We start from the raw sequence: 16,020 nt of genomic DNA, 5'->3' as shown, positions 1-16,020 counted from the left end.
TAATGTTCAAGCAAAAACAGCTGATTTTCTACAAAAGAGATAACACCCCCCCATTACGTCATGCTTCAGAAATGTGGAAAATGGTCCGTTTTCAAATGAATTATTTTTGAACGTCAGTTCACATTTGTAGGTGGATCATCAGTGTTAGAGCTAAAATTAGCATGTTTAAAGTGATTTTCATGCTTCCAGGGGCTCGGGAAGTGAATTAAATACCATTTGGAGGAACTTAGGGGCACATGCATCAACAGATTTTGCATTCGCAAACGGTGCGAATCGCAAAAATCGGCCGTTTGCGAATGCAATATCTGAAAATGAGATGCATCATTTTTTTGTCCATTTCGGAATCGCAATTACTTGTGCGATTCCTTAAAAAAATGCAAAATCAATTGCGATTCCTTAGAAACTCGCAATCCTTGTTGCGATTCGTTAAAAATTCGCAAATTTTGCGATTCCTTAAAAATTTGCGAAAAACGGAATGCATCAATTTTCGCACATGTCAGTAATTCTCAGAAAACACATTTTGGAAGTGCAAAAATAAGAAGAAGTGAGAGCAGGTGGTAAATTTTTTTTTTAACACAACACATGTTGAAATGATTAGCAACTTATAAAAGGGACCTCAGAATGAGTCTGGATCCCTTCCAGGATGGCAGCAGCAATTTTCCTAGCACGTAGATGGCGGATGAGAGCAGCAGGGAGGAGGAGAAGAGAACTCAGTGAAAGGGTTTTCAGGTTGCGCATAACTTTGCTTGGGCAGACACAGGCTGACATATATGATAAGTATAGACTGAATGCAGACACTATCATTGATTTAATTGCAGAGTTGGACCCCTTACTGCAAAGGCAGACGCGTAGAACTCAAGCTATACCCACCCATGTGCAGGTTTTATGTTGTCTACACCTTTTAGCCTCTGGCTCCTTCCAAGGGGTAATAGCAGTTGCAGGGGGTGTGTCACAGAGTGCATTGTCTAGATTCTTCAATGACTTCCTGAATGCAATGCTCCATAGGATAAATCACCACATAATTTTCCCCTCAACGCATCAGGAGTTAATGCAGACCAAGTTAGACTTTTATAACGTGGCACACTTCCCACATGTAATAGGATGTGTTGATGGAACACATGTCCCCATTTGTCCACCAGCTGCTAATGAGTACATTTTTAGAAATAGAAAAAGTTACCACTCTTTAAATATACAAGCAATCTGTGATTCCAAAGGAATCATCATTGACTTAGTTGCCAGCTACCCTGGTAGTGCCCACGATTCGTACATTTTCAAACATAGTGCCATTCATGATCGCCTACTTGCTGGAGAATTTGGAGATGGATATTTGTTAGGTAATTATTATTTAATTTAATGCAAATTGTAATGATTCAGACATCCATTGCAATGTCCGTGATGTTTTACTTACATATGTCATCTATCAATGTAGGAGATAGTGCATATGGATTGAGGTCTTACATTCTCACCCCATACCTGAATCCAACTACCCGCAAAGAACAACTGTACAACAAGGCCCATATCTCAACACGCAGCATAATAGAGAGGACGTTTGGGGTCATGAAGTCCAGGTTCAGAATACTGCATAAGACTGGAGGAGCCTTGCAATATCGGCCTGATGTGTGTTGCAAAATAGTTGCAACATGTGCAGTGTTGCACAACCTAGCAACTAGGAGAGGCCTTGAACTACATGAGGATGATTTGCTACCAAATAATTTCAACCAGCCACGACAACCACATGCAAGAGTTCATGGACCGGATGCAGCGGAAGGGAGAAGAAGAAGGGAAGAAATTACACAACATTACTTTTAAAAAAAGGTAGGAAACATATTTTGATGCTTCAAAAGGTAAACACTTTAATAAACCATGTTGCACACAGTAGTAGTTAGAAAAAAACATTCAAAAAAAGACTTTCATAAAAGGCAAAGAATTCAAGATATTGGCCTAATGTAATTCTTAGTCCATATCATTGTACATTGAAAATGTGAAAAACAAAATTCAACAATTAGAAGTAATCACTTCTTCCTTCCACGCAAACCTAAGGCTTTAGGTTTCACCGATTCAGAAACCATGCATGGGGAAATACAAATTTATTTTCCTCTTTTGCTACGCCTTTCAGACACGTCATCTGTGTGTGCAGCAACACTGGTACCTGCAGATTCATTGCTAACATTGCCTTCAAAAGCTCCATTCTTGTTGACATCAGTTGGCAGCACATGATCCCCTCTTTTAATGTTCTTAAATCCTTCACATAGTTCTGCACAACACTTTTTGATCCCCTTTTGCATGCGCATTGTGTGTTTTATTACACGTGCATTGCTGCTGGTCACCCTATTCAGAGCCCGGGCATATGTGTGCATACTTGCAACAGTTCTCAAATGTCTATTGCAGTTGGCAATGTTTTGACTTTGGAAAATTTCAGTTAATGTGACTAATGCATTTGCTACACGCTCTGAATTTAGATTTGAGGCAGTATGCGCCCCTTCAATGACCTTGCATAATGTTTTTAAACTCTTGTTGATTCCACTGATGTCTTCCACTATGTGACTCATTTGTCCCTTTATCACTCTCAGGTCTTTCCCCTGAAGACGCTGGACTTTCAATAATTTGAGTTCTACTGTACTAGCATGGACATCATCCACTGTGGAGTCATTTGGATTTGTAGTGCGAGGCCTTCTTCGGTAGAATTCTTGGATTCTTCTACGACCACCACAGTGTTTTTTGGAAGTGGCAGCCTTCTCAGAATCTTCAACAACATATTCCGTGACATTGCCATCTTGCTCAGAGTCTGATTCAAGTACTTTCCGCACTGACTTTCTGATTTTTTTGACATGCACAGAGGGTGAGGAACTCATGGTGTTATTGTCTGAATGGCTATGTACATCCATGCTGATGTCATCAAAAGGGTTTGCCTCATTTGCCTTTAGTACATCTATAATTAAAAAAATGAAGCATGAAATCAATGTAATGTCTTCTCAGTAAAAAGATTCAAAATAAAGACAATGTTTTCCAGAAGAAGGACGCCTTTTAAATCTTCATTTCCCATGTGTGTAACTATTATTTGATAGGCAAACTGACTATGTACATATTGCATTGATGAATAATGCTTTAGACCTAAAAACTACAACTCCCATGATGCATTGCACTGTTCAATGAAATTGCCTTTTGCACTAGTGCTATGCAAGTTATGATGTAACTGAAGATTACAATTATATGTTACAACATCAAACACATGACTAAATTCATCCTGCAACCCAATTTCAGTTAAGTTTGCATTTGTGCAAAGATAAAAAATCTTACCTTGAGAAGTGCCAGCTTGCTCAGAGGTGTCTATGTTGGTCACTCCAACAACAGCTTCTGCAACAAGTGTCCCCTCAACCAAATCCTCAAGGGGAGTTGTGACCTTATTGTCAGGGGAGCCACCACCAGTCTTCAAACTACTCTTCATTCTGGACGCAATACTGTCTTTTGCTCGTGAGCGTAAATCGTACCAACGCTTTTGTAGGTTGGTGATGTCCCGGTGGGCAACCCCCACTGCATTCACTTTAGCCTGTATGGCTAGCCACACTTTCCTTTTTGCAGCCTCAGGGACCTTCAAAGAGAGCTTTCCAAACAGCTGGTCGTGGTGTGAAGTCACCTCCTCTATCAGTATCTCCAGTTCTTGCTCACTGAACTTGATTTTCCTTTTTCTGACTTGGACATCCTGACTGGCAGTTTCTGGCTCCATTTCTCCAACAGCAGCACTCCAAAACACTCCTCCACTGCAGACAAACAGAGCTGAATGCACCAACTGCCTGTTTTCAGTTTGAATCTGCTTGGCAGGTGTGTGCAATTAGGCTCCTGGCTTCCTGGGTGTGGCTGGTCTGTGATGCATGAAAATGCGAATAAATTGCGAATTCGCATTTTGCGATATCGCAAAATGCGAATTCGCAATTTATTCGCATAAATTAATGCGATTCGCACATTTCTGCGATTTTTACCGAATCGGTAAAAATTCGCAAAAATATTGTTGCATTCCGTTTTGCGATTCGGAATTTGCGATTCTCTATTTTTCGCAAATTCCGAATCGCAAATCAACATATTGATGCATGTGCCCCTTAATGTTCAAGCAAAAACGGCTGATTTTCGACAAAAGAGATAACACCCCCCCATTACGTCATGCTTCAGAAATGTGGAAAATGGTCTGTTTTCAAATGTTTTATTTTTGAACGTCAGTTCACATTTGTAGGTGGATCATCAGTGTTAGAGCTAAAATTAGCATGTTTAAAGTGATTTTCATGCTTCCAGGGGCCCTAAACACAAGATTTATGGAATGGTTAAAAGTGCATGAAAATGGCCAATTTACTCACTCTGAGTTCTCAAAAAGGGTTTCTTCACCCCGGGAAGTAAATTAAATACTATTTGGAGGCATTTAATGTTCGAGCAAAAACGGCTGATTTTCGACAAAAGAGATAACACCCCCCCATTACGTCATGCTTCAGAAATGTGGAAAATGGTCCGTTTTCAAATGTTTTATTTTTGAACGTCAGTTCACATTTGTAGGTGGATCATCAGTGTTAGAGCTAAAATTAGCATGTTTAAAGTGATTTTCATGCTTCCATGGGCTCGTGAAGGTAATTAAATACCATTTGGAGGCATTTAATGTTCAAGCAAAAACGGCTGATTTTCCACAAAAGAGATAACACCCCCCCATTACGTCATGCTTCAGAAATGTGGAAAATGGTCCGTTTTCAAATGTTTTATTTTTGAACGTCAGTTCCCATTTGTAGGTGGATTATCAGTGTTAGAGCTAAAATTAGCATGTTTAAAGTGATTTTCATGCTTCCAGGGGCTCGGGAAGTGAATTAAATACCATTTGGAGGCATTTAATGTTCAAGCAAAAATGGCTGATTTTCGACAAAAGAGATAACACCCCTCCATTACGTCATGCTTCAGAAATGTGGAAAATGGTCCGTTTTCAAATGTTTTATTTTTGAACGTCAGTTCACATTTGTAGGTGGATCATCAGTGTTAGAGCTAAAATTAGCATGTTTAAAGTGATTTTCATGCTTCCAGGGGCCCTAAACACAAGATTTATGGAATGGTTAAAAGTGCATGAAAATGGCCAATTTACTCACTCTGAGTTCTCAAAAAGGGTTTCTTCACCCCGGGAAGTAAATTAAATACTATTTGGAGGCATTTAATGTTCGAGCAAAAACGGCTGATTTTCGACAAAAGAGATAACACCCCCCCCATTACGTCATGCTTCAGAAATGTGAAAATGGTCCGTTTTCAAATGTTTTATTTTTGAACGTCAGATCACATTTGTAGGTGGATCATCAGTGTTAGAGCTAAAATTAGCATGTTTAAAGTGATTTTCATGCTTCCAGGGGCCCTAAACACAAGATTTATGGAATGGTTAAAAGTGCATGAAAATGGCCAATTTACTCACTCTGAGTTCTCAAAAAGGGTTTCTTCACCCCGGGAAGTGTATTAAATACCATTTGGAGGCATTAAATGTTCGAGCAAAAACGGCTGATTTTCGACAAAAGAGACAACACCCCCCATTACGTCATGCTTCAGAAATGTGGAAAATGGTCTGTTTTCAAATGTTTTATTTTTGAACCTCAGTTCACATTTGTAGGTGGATCATCAGTGTTAGAGCTAAAATTAGCATGTTTAAAGTGATTTTCATGCTTCCATGGGCTTGGGAAGGTAATTAAATACCATTTGGAGGCATTTAATGTTCAAGCAAAAACGGCTGATTTTCTACAAAAGAGATAACACCCCCCCATTACGTCATGCTTCAGAAATGTGGAAAATGGTCCGTTTTCAAATGAATTATTTTTGAACGTCAGTTCACATTTGTAGGTGGATCATCAGTGTTAGAGCTAAAATTAGCATGTTTAAAGTGATTTTCATGCTTCCAGGGGCCCTAAACACAAGATTTATGGATGGTTAAAGTGTATGAAAACGGCCAATTTACTCACTCTGAGTTCTCAAAAAGGGTTTCTTCACCCCGGGAAGTGAATTAAATACTATTTGGAGGCATTTAATGTTCGAGCAAAAACGGCTGATTTTCGACAAAAGAGATAACACCCCCCCATTACATCATGCTTCAGAAATGTGGAAAATGGTCCGTTTTCAAATGTTTTATTTTTGAACGTCAGTTCACATTTGTAGGTGGATCATCAGTGTTAGAGCTAAAATTAGCATGTTTAAAGTGATTTTCATGCTTCCAGGGGCCCTAAACACAAGATTTATGGAATGGTTAAAAGTGCATGAAAATGGCCAATTTACTCACTCTGAGTTCTCAAAAAGGGTTTCTTCACCCCGGGAAGTAAATTAAATACTATTTGGAGGCATTTAATGTTCGAGCAAAAACGGCTGATTTTCGACAAAAGAGATAACACCCCCCCATTACGTCATGCTTCAGAAATGTGGAAAATGGTCCGTTTTCAAATGTTTTATTTTTGAACGTCAGTTCACATTTGTAGGTGGATCATCAGTGTTAGAGCTAAAATTAGCATGTTTAAAGTGATTTTCATGCTTCCATGGGCTCGTGAAGGTAATTAAATACCATTTGGAGGCATTTAATGTTCAAGCAAAAACGGCTGATTTTCCACAAAAGAGATAACACCCCCCCATTACGTCATGCTTCAGAAATGTGGAAAATGGTCCGTTTTCAAATGTTTTATTTTTGAACGTCAGTTCCCATTTGTAGGTGGATTATAAGTGTTAGAGCTAAAATTAGCATGTTTAAAGTGATTTTCATGCTTCCAGGGGCTCGGGAAGTGAATTAAATACCATTTGGAGGCATTTAATGTTCAAGCAAAAACGGCTGATTTTCGACAAAAGAGATAACACCCCCCCATTACGTCATGCTTCAGAAATATGGAAAATGGTCCGTTTTCAAATGTTTTATTTTTGAACGTCAGTTCACATTTGTAGGTGGATCATCAGTGTTAGAGCTAAAATTAGCATGTTTAAAGTGATTTTCATGCTTCAAGGGGCCCTAAACACAAGATTTATGGAATGGTTAAAAGTGCATGAAAATGGCCAATTTACTCACTCTGAGTTCTCAAAAAGGGTTTCTTCACCCCGGGAAGTAAATTAAATACTATTTGGAGGCATTTAATGTTCGAGCAAAAATGGCTGATTTTCGACAAAAGAGATAACACCCCCCCATTACGTCATGCTTCAGAAATGTGGAAAATGGTCAATCTTTCAAATGTTTTATTTTTGAACGTCAGTTCACATTTGTAGGTGGATCATCAGTTTTAGAGCTAAAATTAGCATGTTTAAAGTGATTTTCATGCTTCCAGGGGCTCGGGAAGTGAATTAAATACCATTTGGAGGCATTTAATGTTCAAGCAAAAACGGCTGATTTTCGACAAAAGAGATAACACCCCCCCCATTACGTCATGCTTCAGAAATATGGAAAATGGTCCGTTTTCAAATGTTTTATTTTTGAACGTCAGTTCCCATTTGTAGGTGGATTATCAGTGTTAGAGCTAAAATTAGCATGTTTAAAGTGATTTTCATGCTTCCAGGGGCTCGGGAAGTGAATTAAATACCATTTGGAGGCATTTAATGTTCAAGCAAAACGGCTGATTTTCGACAAAAGAGATAACACCCCCCCATTACGTCATGCTTCAGAAATATGGAAAATGGTCCATTTTCAAATGTTTTATTTTTGAACGTCAGTTCACATTTGTAGGTGGATCATCAGTGTTAGAGCTAAAATTAGCATGTTTAAAGTGATTTTCATGCTTCCAGGGGCCCTAAACACAAGATTTATGGAATGGTTAAAAGTGCATGAAAATGGCCAATTTACTCACTCTGAGTTCTCAAAAAGGGTTTCTTCACCCCGGGAAGTAAATTAAATACTATTTGGAGGCATTTAATGTTCGAGCAAAAACGGCTGATTTTCGACAAAAGAGATAACACCCCCCCATTACGTCATGCTTCAGAAATGTGGAAAATGGTCCATCTTTCAAATGTTTTATTTTTGAACGTCAGTTCACATTTGTAGGTGGATCATCAGTTTTAGAGCTAAAATTAGCATGTTTAAAGTGATTTTCATGCTTCCAGGGGCCCTAAACACAAGATTTATGGAATGGTTAAAAGTGCATGAAAATGGCCAATTTACTCACTCTGAGTTCTCAAAAAGGGTTTCTTCACCCGGGAAGTGAATTAAATACCATTTGGAGGCATTTAATGTTCGAGCAAAAACGGCTGATTTTCGACAAAAGAGATAACACCCCCCCATTACGTCATGCTTCAGAAATGTGGAAAATGGTCTGTTTTCAAATGTTTTATTTTTGAACCTCAGTTCACATTTGTAGGTGGATCATCGGTGTTAGAGCTAAAATTAGCATGTTTAAAGTGATTTTCATGCTTCCATGGGCTCGGGAAGGTAATTAAATACCATTTGGAGGCATTTAATGTTCAAGCAAAAACGGCTGATTTTCGACAAAAGAGATAACACCCCCCCATTACGTCATGCTTCAGAAATGTGGAAAATGGTCCGTTTTCCAATGTTTTATTTTTGAACGTCAGTTCACATTTGTTGGTGGATCATCAGTGTTAGAGCTAAAATTAGCATGTTTAAAGTGATTTTCATGCTTCCAGGGGCCCTAAACACAAGATTTATGGAATGGTTAAAAGTGCATGAAAATGGCCAATTTACTCACTCTGAGTTCTCAAAAAGGGTTTCTTCACCCCGGGAAGTGAATTAAATACTATTTGGAGGCATTTAATGTTCGAGCAAAAACGGCTGATTTTCGACAAAAGAGATAACACCCCCCCATTACGTCATGCTTCAGAAATGTGGAAAATGGTCCGTTTTCAAATGTTTTATTTTTGAACGTCAGTTCACATTTGTAGGTGGATCATCAGTGTTAGAGCTAAAATTAGCATGTTTAAAGTGATTTTCATGCTTCCAGGGGCTCGGGAAGTGAATTAAATACCATTTGGAGGCTTTTAATGTTCAAGCAAAAACGGCTGATTTTCGAGAAAAGAGATAACACCCCCCCATTACGTCATGCTTCAGAAATGTGGAAAATGGTCCGTTTTCAAATGTTTTATTTTTGAACGTCAGTTCACATTTGTAGGTGGATCATCAGTGTTAGAGCTAAAATTAGCATGTTTAAAGTGATTTTCATGCTTCCAGGGGCCCTAAACACAAGATTTATGGAATGGTTAAAAGTGCATGAAAATGGCCAATTTACTCACTCTGAGTTCTCAAAAAGGGTTTCTTCACCCCGGGAAGTGAATTAAATACCATTTGGAGGCATTTAATGTTCGAGCAAAAACGGCTGATTTTCGACAAAAGAGATAACACCCACACATTACGTCATGCTTCAGAAATGTGGAAAATGGTCTGTTTTCAAATGTTTTATTTTTGAACGTCAGTTCACATTTGTAGGTGGATCCATAGTGTTAGAGCTAAAATTAGCACGTTTAAAGTGATTTTCATGCTTCCTGGGTCCCTAAACACAAGATGTATGGAATGGTTAAAAGTGCATGAAAATGGCCAATTTACTCACTCTGAGTTCTCAAAAAGGGTTTCTTCACCCCGGGAATTGAATTAAATACCATTTGGAGGCATTTAATGTTCGAGCAAAAACGGCTGATTTTCGAAAAAAGAGATAACACCCCCCCCATTACGTCATGCTTCAGAAATGTGGAAAATGGTCCGTTTTCAAATGTTTTATTTTTGAACGTCAGTTCACATTTGTAGGTGGATCATCAGTGTTAGAGCTAAAATTAGCATGTTTAAAGTGATTTTCATGCTTCCAGGGGCTCGGGAAGTGAATTAAATACCTTTTGGAGGCATTTAATGTTCAAGCAAAAACTGCTGATTTTCGACAAAAGAGATAACACCCCCCCCATTACGTCATGCTTCAGAAATGTGGAAAATGGTCTGTTTTCAAATGTTTTATTTTTGAACCTCAGTTCACATTTGTAGGTGGATCATCAGTGTTAGAGCTAAAATTAGCATGTTTAAAGTGATTTGCATGCTTCCATGGGCTTGGGAAGGTAATTAAATACCATTTGGAGGCATTTAATGTTCAAGCAAAAACAGCTGATTTTCTACAAAAGAGATAACACCCCCCCATTACGTCATGCTTCAGAAATGTGGAAAATGGTCCGTTTTCAAATGAATTATTTTTGAACGTCAGTTCACATTTGTAGGTGGATCATCAGTGTTAGAGCTAAAATTAGCATGTTTAAAGTGATTTTCATGCTTCCAGGGGCTCGGGAAGTGAATTAAATACCATTTGGAGGAACTTAGGGGCACATGCATCAACAGATTTTGCATTCGCAAACGGTGCGAATCGCAAAAATCGGCCGTTTGCGAATGCAATATCTGAAAATGAGATGCATCATTTTTTTGTCCATTTCGGAATCGCAATTACTTGTGCGATTCCTTAAAAAAATGCAAAATCAATTGCGATTCCTTAGAAACTCGCAATCCTTGTTGCGATTCGTTAAAAATTCGCAAATTTTGCGATTCCTTAAAAATTTGCGAAAAACGGAATGCATCAATTTTCGCACATGTCAGTAATTCTCAGAAAACACATTTTGGAAGTGCAAAAATAAGAAGAAGTGAGAGCAGGTGGTAAATTTTTTTTTTAACACAACACATGTTGAAATGATTAGCAACTTATAAAAGGGACCTCAGAATGAGTCTGGATCCCTTCCAGGATGGCAGCAGCAATTTTCCTAGCACGTAGATGGCGGATGAGAGCAGCAGGGAGGAGGAGAAGAGAACTCAGTGAAAGGGTTTTCAGGTTGCGCATAACTTTGCTTGGGCAGACACAGGCTGACATATATGATAAGTATAGACTGAATGCAGACACTATCATTGATTTAATTGCAGAGTTGGACCCCTTACTGCAAAGGCAGACGCGTAGAACTCAAGCTATACCCACCCATGTGCAGGTTTTATGTTGTCTACACCTTTTAGCCTCTGGCTCCTTCCAAGGGGTAATAGCAGTTGCAGGGGGTGTGTCACAGAGTGCATTGTCTAGATTCTTCAATGACTTCCTGAATGCAATGCTCCATAGGATAAATCACCACATAATTTTCCCCTCAACGCATCAGGAGTTAATGCAGACCAAGTTAGACTTTTATAACGTGGCACACTTCCCACATGTAATAGGATGTGTTGATGGAACACATGTCCCCATTTGTCCACCAGCTGCTAATGAGTACATTTTTAGAAATAGAAAAAGTTACCACTCTTTAAATATACAAGCAATCTGTGATTCCAAAGGAATCATCATTGACTTAGTTGCCAGCTACCCTGGTAGTGCCCACGATTCGTACATTTTCAAACATAGTGCCATTCATGATCGCCTACTTGCTGGAGAATTTGGAGATGGATATTTGTTAGGTAATTATTATTTAATTTAATGCAAATTGTAATGATTCAGACATCCATTGCAATGTCCGTGATGTTTTACTTACATATGTCATCTATCAATGTAGGAGATAGTGCATATGGATTGAGGTCTTACATTCTCACCCCATACCTGAATCCAACTACCCGCAAAGAACAACTGTACAACAAGGCCCATATCTCAACACGCAGCATAATAGAGAGGACGTTTGGGGTCATGAAGTCCAGGTTCAGAATACTGCATAAGACTGGAGGAGCCTTGCAATATCGGCCTGATGTGTGTTGCAAAATAGTTGCAACATGTGCAGTGTTGCACAACCTAGCAACTAGGAGAGGCCTTGAACTACATGAGGATGATTTGCTACCAAATAATTTCAACCAGCCACGACAACCACATGCAAGAGTTCATGGACCGGATGCAGCGGAAGGGAGAAGAAGAAGGGAAGAAATTACACAACATTACTTTTAAAAAAAGGTAGGAAACATATTTTGATGCTTCAAAAGGTAAACACTTTAATAAACCATGTTGCACACAGTAGTAGTTAGAAAAAAACATTCAAAAAAAGACTTTCATAAAAGGCAAAGAATTCAAGATATTGGCCTAATGTAATTCTTAGTCCATATCATTGTACATTGAAAATGTGAAAAACAAAATTCAACAATTAGAAGTAATCACTTCTTCCTTCCACGCAAACCTAAGGCTTTAGGTTTCACCGATTCAGAAACCATGCATGGGGAAATACAAATTTCTTTTCCTCTTTTGCTACGCCTTTCAGACACGTCATCTGTGTGTGCAGCAACACTGGTACCTGCAGATTCATTGCTAACATTGCCTTCAAAAGCTCCATTCTTGTTGACATCAGTTGGCAGCACATGATCCCCTCTTTTAATGTTCTTAAATCCTTCACATAGTTCTGCACAACACTTTTTGATCCCCTTTTGCATGCGCATTGTGTGTTTTATTACACGTGCATTGCTGCTGGTCACCCTATTCAGAGCCCGGGCATATGTGTGCATACTTGCAACAGTTCACAAATGTCTATTGCAGTTGGCAATGTTTTGACTTTGGAAAATTTCAGTTAATGTGACTAATGCATTTGCTACACGCTCTGAATTTAGATTTGAGGCAGTATGCGCCCCTTCAATGACCTTGCATAATGTTTTTAAACTCTTGTTGATTCCACTGATGTCTTCCACTATGTGACTCATTTGTCCCTTTATCACTCTCAGGTCTTTCCCCTGAAGACGCTGGACTTTCAATAATTTGAGTTCTACTGTACTAGCATGGACATCATCCACTGTGGAGTCATTTGGATTTGTAGTGCGAGGCCTTCTTCGGTAGAATTCTTGGATTCTTCTACGACCACCACAGTGTTTTTTGGAAGTGGCAGCCTTCTCAGAATCTTCAACAACATATTCCGTGACATTGCCATCTTGCTCAGAGTCTGATTCAAGTACTTTCCGCACTGACTTTCTGATTTTTTTGACATGCACAGAGGGTGAGGAACTCATGGTGTTATTGTCTGAATGGCTATGTACATCCATGCTGATGTCATCAAAAGGGTTTGCCTCATTTGCCTTTAGTACATCTATAATTAAAAAAATGAAGCATGAAATCAATGTAATGTCTTCTCAGTAAAAAGATTCAAAATAAAGACAATGTTTTCCAGAAGAAGGACGCCTTTTAAATCTTCATTTCCCATGTGTGTAACTATTATTTGATAGGCAAACTGACTATGTACATATTGCATTGATGAATAATGCTTTAGACCTAAAAACTACAACTCCCATGATGCATTGCACTGTTCAATGAAATTGCCTTTTGCACTAGTGCTATGCAAGTTATGATGTAACTGAAGATTACAATTATATGTTACAACATCAAACACATGACTAAATTCATCCTGCAACCCAATTTCAGTTAAGTTTGCATTTGTGCAAAGATAAAAAATCTTACCTTGAGAAGTGCCAGCTTGCTCAGAGGTGTCTATGTTGGTCACTCCAACAACAGCTTCTGCAACAAGTGTCCCCTCAACCAAATCCTCAAGGGGAGTTGTGACCTTATTGTCAGGGGAGCCACCACCAGTCTTCAAACTACTCTTCATTCTGGACGCAATACTGTCTTTTGCTCGTGAGCGTAAATCGTACCAACGCTTTTGTAGGTTGGTGATGTCCCGGTGGGCAACCCCCACTGCATTCACTTTAGCCTGTATGGCTAGCCACACTTTCCTTTTTGCAGCCTCAGGGACCTTCAAAGAGAGCTTTCCAAACAGCTGGTCGTGGTGTGAAGTCACCTCCTCTATCAGTATCTCCAGTTCTTGCTCACTGAACTTGATTTTCCTTTTTCTGACTTGGACATCCTGACTGGCAGTTTCTGGCTCCATTTCTCCAACAGCAGCACTCCAAAACACTCCTCCACTGCAGACAAACAGAGCTGAATGCACCAACTGCCTGTTTTCAGTTTGAATCTGCTTGGCAGGTGTGTGCAATTAGGCTCCTGGCTTCCTGGGTGTGGCTGGGCTGTGATGCATGAAAATGCGAATAAATTGCGAATTCGCATTTTGCGATATCGCAAAATGCGAATTCGCAATTTATTCGCATAAATTAATGCGATTCGCACATTTCTGCGATTTTTACCGAATCGGTAAAAATTCGCAAAAATATTGTTGCATTCCGTTTTGCGATTCGGAATTTGCGATTCTCTATTTTTCGCAAATTCCGAATCGCAAATCAACATATTGATGCATGTGCCCCTTAATGTTCAAGCAAAAACGGCTGATTTTCGACAAAAGAGATAACACCCCCCCATTACGTCATGCTTCAGAAATGTGGAAAATGGTCTGTTTTCAAATGTTTTATTTTTGAACGTCAGTTCACATTTGTAGGTGGATCATCAGTGTTAGAGCTAAAATTAGCATGTTTAAAGTGATTTTCATGCTTCCAGGGGCCCTAAACACAAGATTTATGGAATGGTTAAAAGTGCATGAAAATGGCCAATTTACTCACTCTGAGTTCTCAAAAAGGGTTTCTTCACCCCGGGAAGTAAATTAAATACTATTTGGAGGCATTTAATGTTCGAGCAAAAACGGCTGATTTTCGACAAAAGAGATAACACCCCCCCATTACGTCATGCTTCAGAAATGTGGAAAATGGTCCGTTTTCAAATGTTTTATTTTTGAACGTCAGTTCACATTTGTAGGTGGATCATCAGTGTTAGAGCTAAAATTAGCATGTTTAAAGTGATTTTCATGCTTCCATGGGCTCGTGAAGGTAATTAAATACCATTTGGAGGCATTTAATGTTCAAGCAAAAACGGCTGATTTTCCACAAAAGAGATAACACCCCCCCATTACGTCATGCTTCAGAAATGTGGAAAATGGTCCGTTTTCAAATGTTTTATTTTTGAACGTCAGTTCCCATTTGTAGGTGGATTATCAGTGTTAGAGCTAAAATTAGCATGTTTAAAGTGATTTTCATGCTTCCAGGGGCTCGGGAAGTGAATTAAATACCATTTGGAGGCATTTAATGTTCAAGCAAAAATGGCTGATTTTCGACAAAAGAGATAACACCCCTCCATTACGTCATGCTTCAGAAATGTGGAAAATGGTCCGTTTTCAAATGTTTTATTTTTGAACGTCAGTTCACATTTGTAGGTGGATCATCAGTGTTAGAGCTAAAATTAGCATGTTTAAAGTGATTTTCATGCTTCCAGGGGCCCTAAACACAAGATTTATGGAATGGTTAAAAGTGCATGAAAATGGCCAATTTACTCACTCTGAGTTCTCAAAAAGGGTTTCTTCACCCCGGGAAGTAAATTAAATACTATTTGGAGGCATTTAATGTTCGAGCAAAAACGGCTGATTTTCGACAAAAGAGATAACACCCCCCCCATTACGTCATGCTTCAGAAATGTGAAAATGGTCCGTTTTCAAATGTTTTATTTTTGAACGTCAGATCACATTTGTAGGTGGATCATCAGTGTTAGAGCTAAAATTAGCATGTTTAAAGTGATTTTCATGCTTCCAGGGGCCCTAAACACAAGATTTATGGAATGGTTAAAAGTGCATGAAAATGGCCAATTTACTCACTCTGAGTTCTCAAAAAGGGTTTCTTCACCCCGGGAAGTGTATTAAATACCATTTGGAGGCATTAAATGTTCGAGCAAAAACGGCTGATTTTCGACAAAAGAGACAACACCCCCCATTACGTCATGCTTCAGAAATGTGGAAAATGGTCTGTTTTCAAATGTTTTATTTTTGAACCTCAGTTCACATTTGTAGGTGGATCATCAGTGTTAGAGCTAAAATTAGCATGTTTAAAGTGATTTTCATGCTTCCATGGGCTTGGGAAGGTAATTAAATACCATTTGGAGGCATTTAATGTTCAAGCAAAAACGGCTGATTTTCTACAAAAGAGATAACACCCCCCCATTACGTCATGCTTCAGAAATGTGGAAAATGGTCCGTTTTCAAATGAATTATTTTTGAACGTCAGTTCACATTTGTAGGTGGATCATCAGTGTTAGAGCTAAAATTAGCATGTTTAAAGTGATTTTCATGCTTCCAGGGGCCCTAAACACAAGATTTATGGATGGTTAAAGTGCATGAAAACGGCCAATTTACTCACTCTGAGTT

General features: G+C 38.9%; 2 protein-coding genes and 2 long non-coding RNA genes across 4 annotated transcripts; 2 read left to right on the top strand and 2 right to left on the bottom strand.

Annotated features, from left to right (window-relative positions):
- Positions 1 to 630: 630 nt before the first annotated feature.
- LOC147664084 (uncharacterized) lies at positions 631 to 2,704 on the top strand. The gene is made up of 3 exons (XR_015305200.1): positions 631 to 1,334; positions 1,430 to 1,815; positions 2,571 to 2,704. It is a non-coding gene; the product is annotated as an uncharacterized LOC147664084 (long non-coding RNA).
- LOC147664083 (uncharacterized) lies at positions 1,830 to 3,744 on the bottom strand. Its single transcript, XM_086950001.1, has 2 exons — positions 3,298 to 3,744; positions 1,830 to 2,929 (listed from the first exon to the last, which is right to left on the bottom strand). Exons 1-2 carry the CDS (start codon positions 3,722 to 3,724, stop codon positions 2,088 to 2,090), a joined length of 1,269 nt encoding a protein of 422 aa, XP_086806127.1. The 5' UTR covers positions 3,725 to 3,744; the 3' UTR covers positions 1,830 to 2,087.
- A 6,933-nt stretch (positions 3,745 to 10,677) lies between these two features.
- Positions 10,678 to 12,750, top strand: LOC147664082 (uncharacterized). Its single transcript, XR_015305199.1, has 3 exons — positions 10,678 to 11,380; positions 11,476 to 11,861; positions 12,617 to 12,750. It is a non-coding gene; the product is annotated as an uncharacterized LOC147664082 (long non-coding RNA).
- LOC147664081 (uncharacterized) lies at positions 11,876 to 13,867 on the bottom strand. The gene is made up of 2 exons (XM_086950000.1): positions 13,344 to 13,867; positions 11,876 to 12,975 (listed from the first exon to the last, which is right to left on the bottom strand). Exons 1-2 carry the CDS (start codon positions 13,768 to 13,770, stop codon positions 12,416 to 12,418), a joined length of 987 nt encoding a protein of 328 aa, XP_086806126.1. The 5' UTR covers positions 13,771 to 13,867; the 3' UTR covers positions 11,876 to 12,415.
- Between the last annotated feature and the right edge of the window lie 2,153 nt (positions 13,868 to 16,020).

This window comes from Lissotriton vulgaris, unplaced genomic scaffold (assembly GCF_964263255.1).
Source record: "Lissotriton vulgaris unplaced genomic scaffold, aLisVul1.2 SCAFFOLD_359, whole genome shotgun sequence".
Lineage (NCBI taxonomy): Eukaryota > Metazoa > Chordata > Amphibia > Caudata > Salamandridae > Lissotriton > Lissotriton vulgaris.
Note: the sequence above shows the minus strand (reverse complement) of the source record. Positions and strands in the feature narration are given on the sequence as shown.

What these genes read in the sequence shown, in the direction of transcription:
- LOC147664083 (XM_086950001.1), bottom strand. Translation starts at nt 3,724, where the DNA reads ATGGAGCCAGAAACTGCCAGTCAGGATGTCCAAGTCAGAAAAAGGAAA. An exon ending in GCAAGCTGGCACTTCTCAAG is followed by an intron (nt 2,930 to 3,297) that starts GTAAGATTTTTT and finishes TTTTAATTATAG; the next exon opens with ATGTACTAAAGGCAAATGAG.
- LOC147664081 (XM_086950000.1), bottom strand. Translation starts at nt 13,770, where the DNA reads ATGGAGCCAGAAACTGCCAGTCAGGATGTCCAAGTCAGAAAAAGGAAA. An exon ending in GCAAGCTGGCACTTCTCAAG is followed by an intron (nt 12,976 to 13,343) that starts GTAAGATTTTTT and finishes TTTTAATTATAG; the next exon opens with ATGTACTAAAGGCAAATGAG.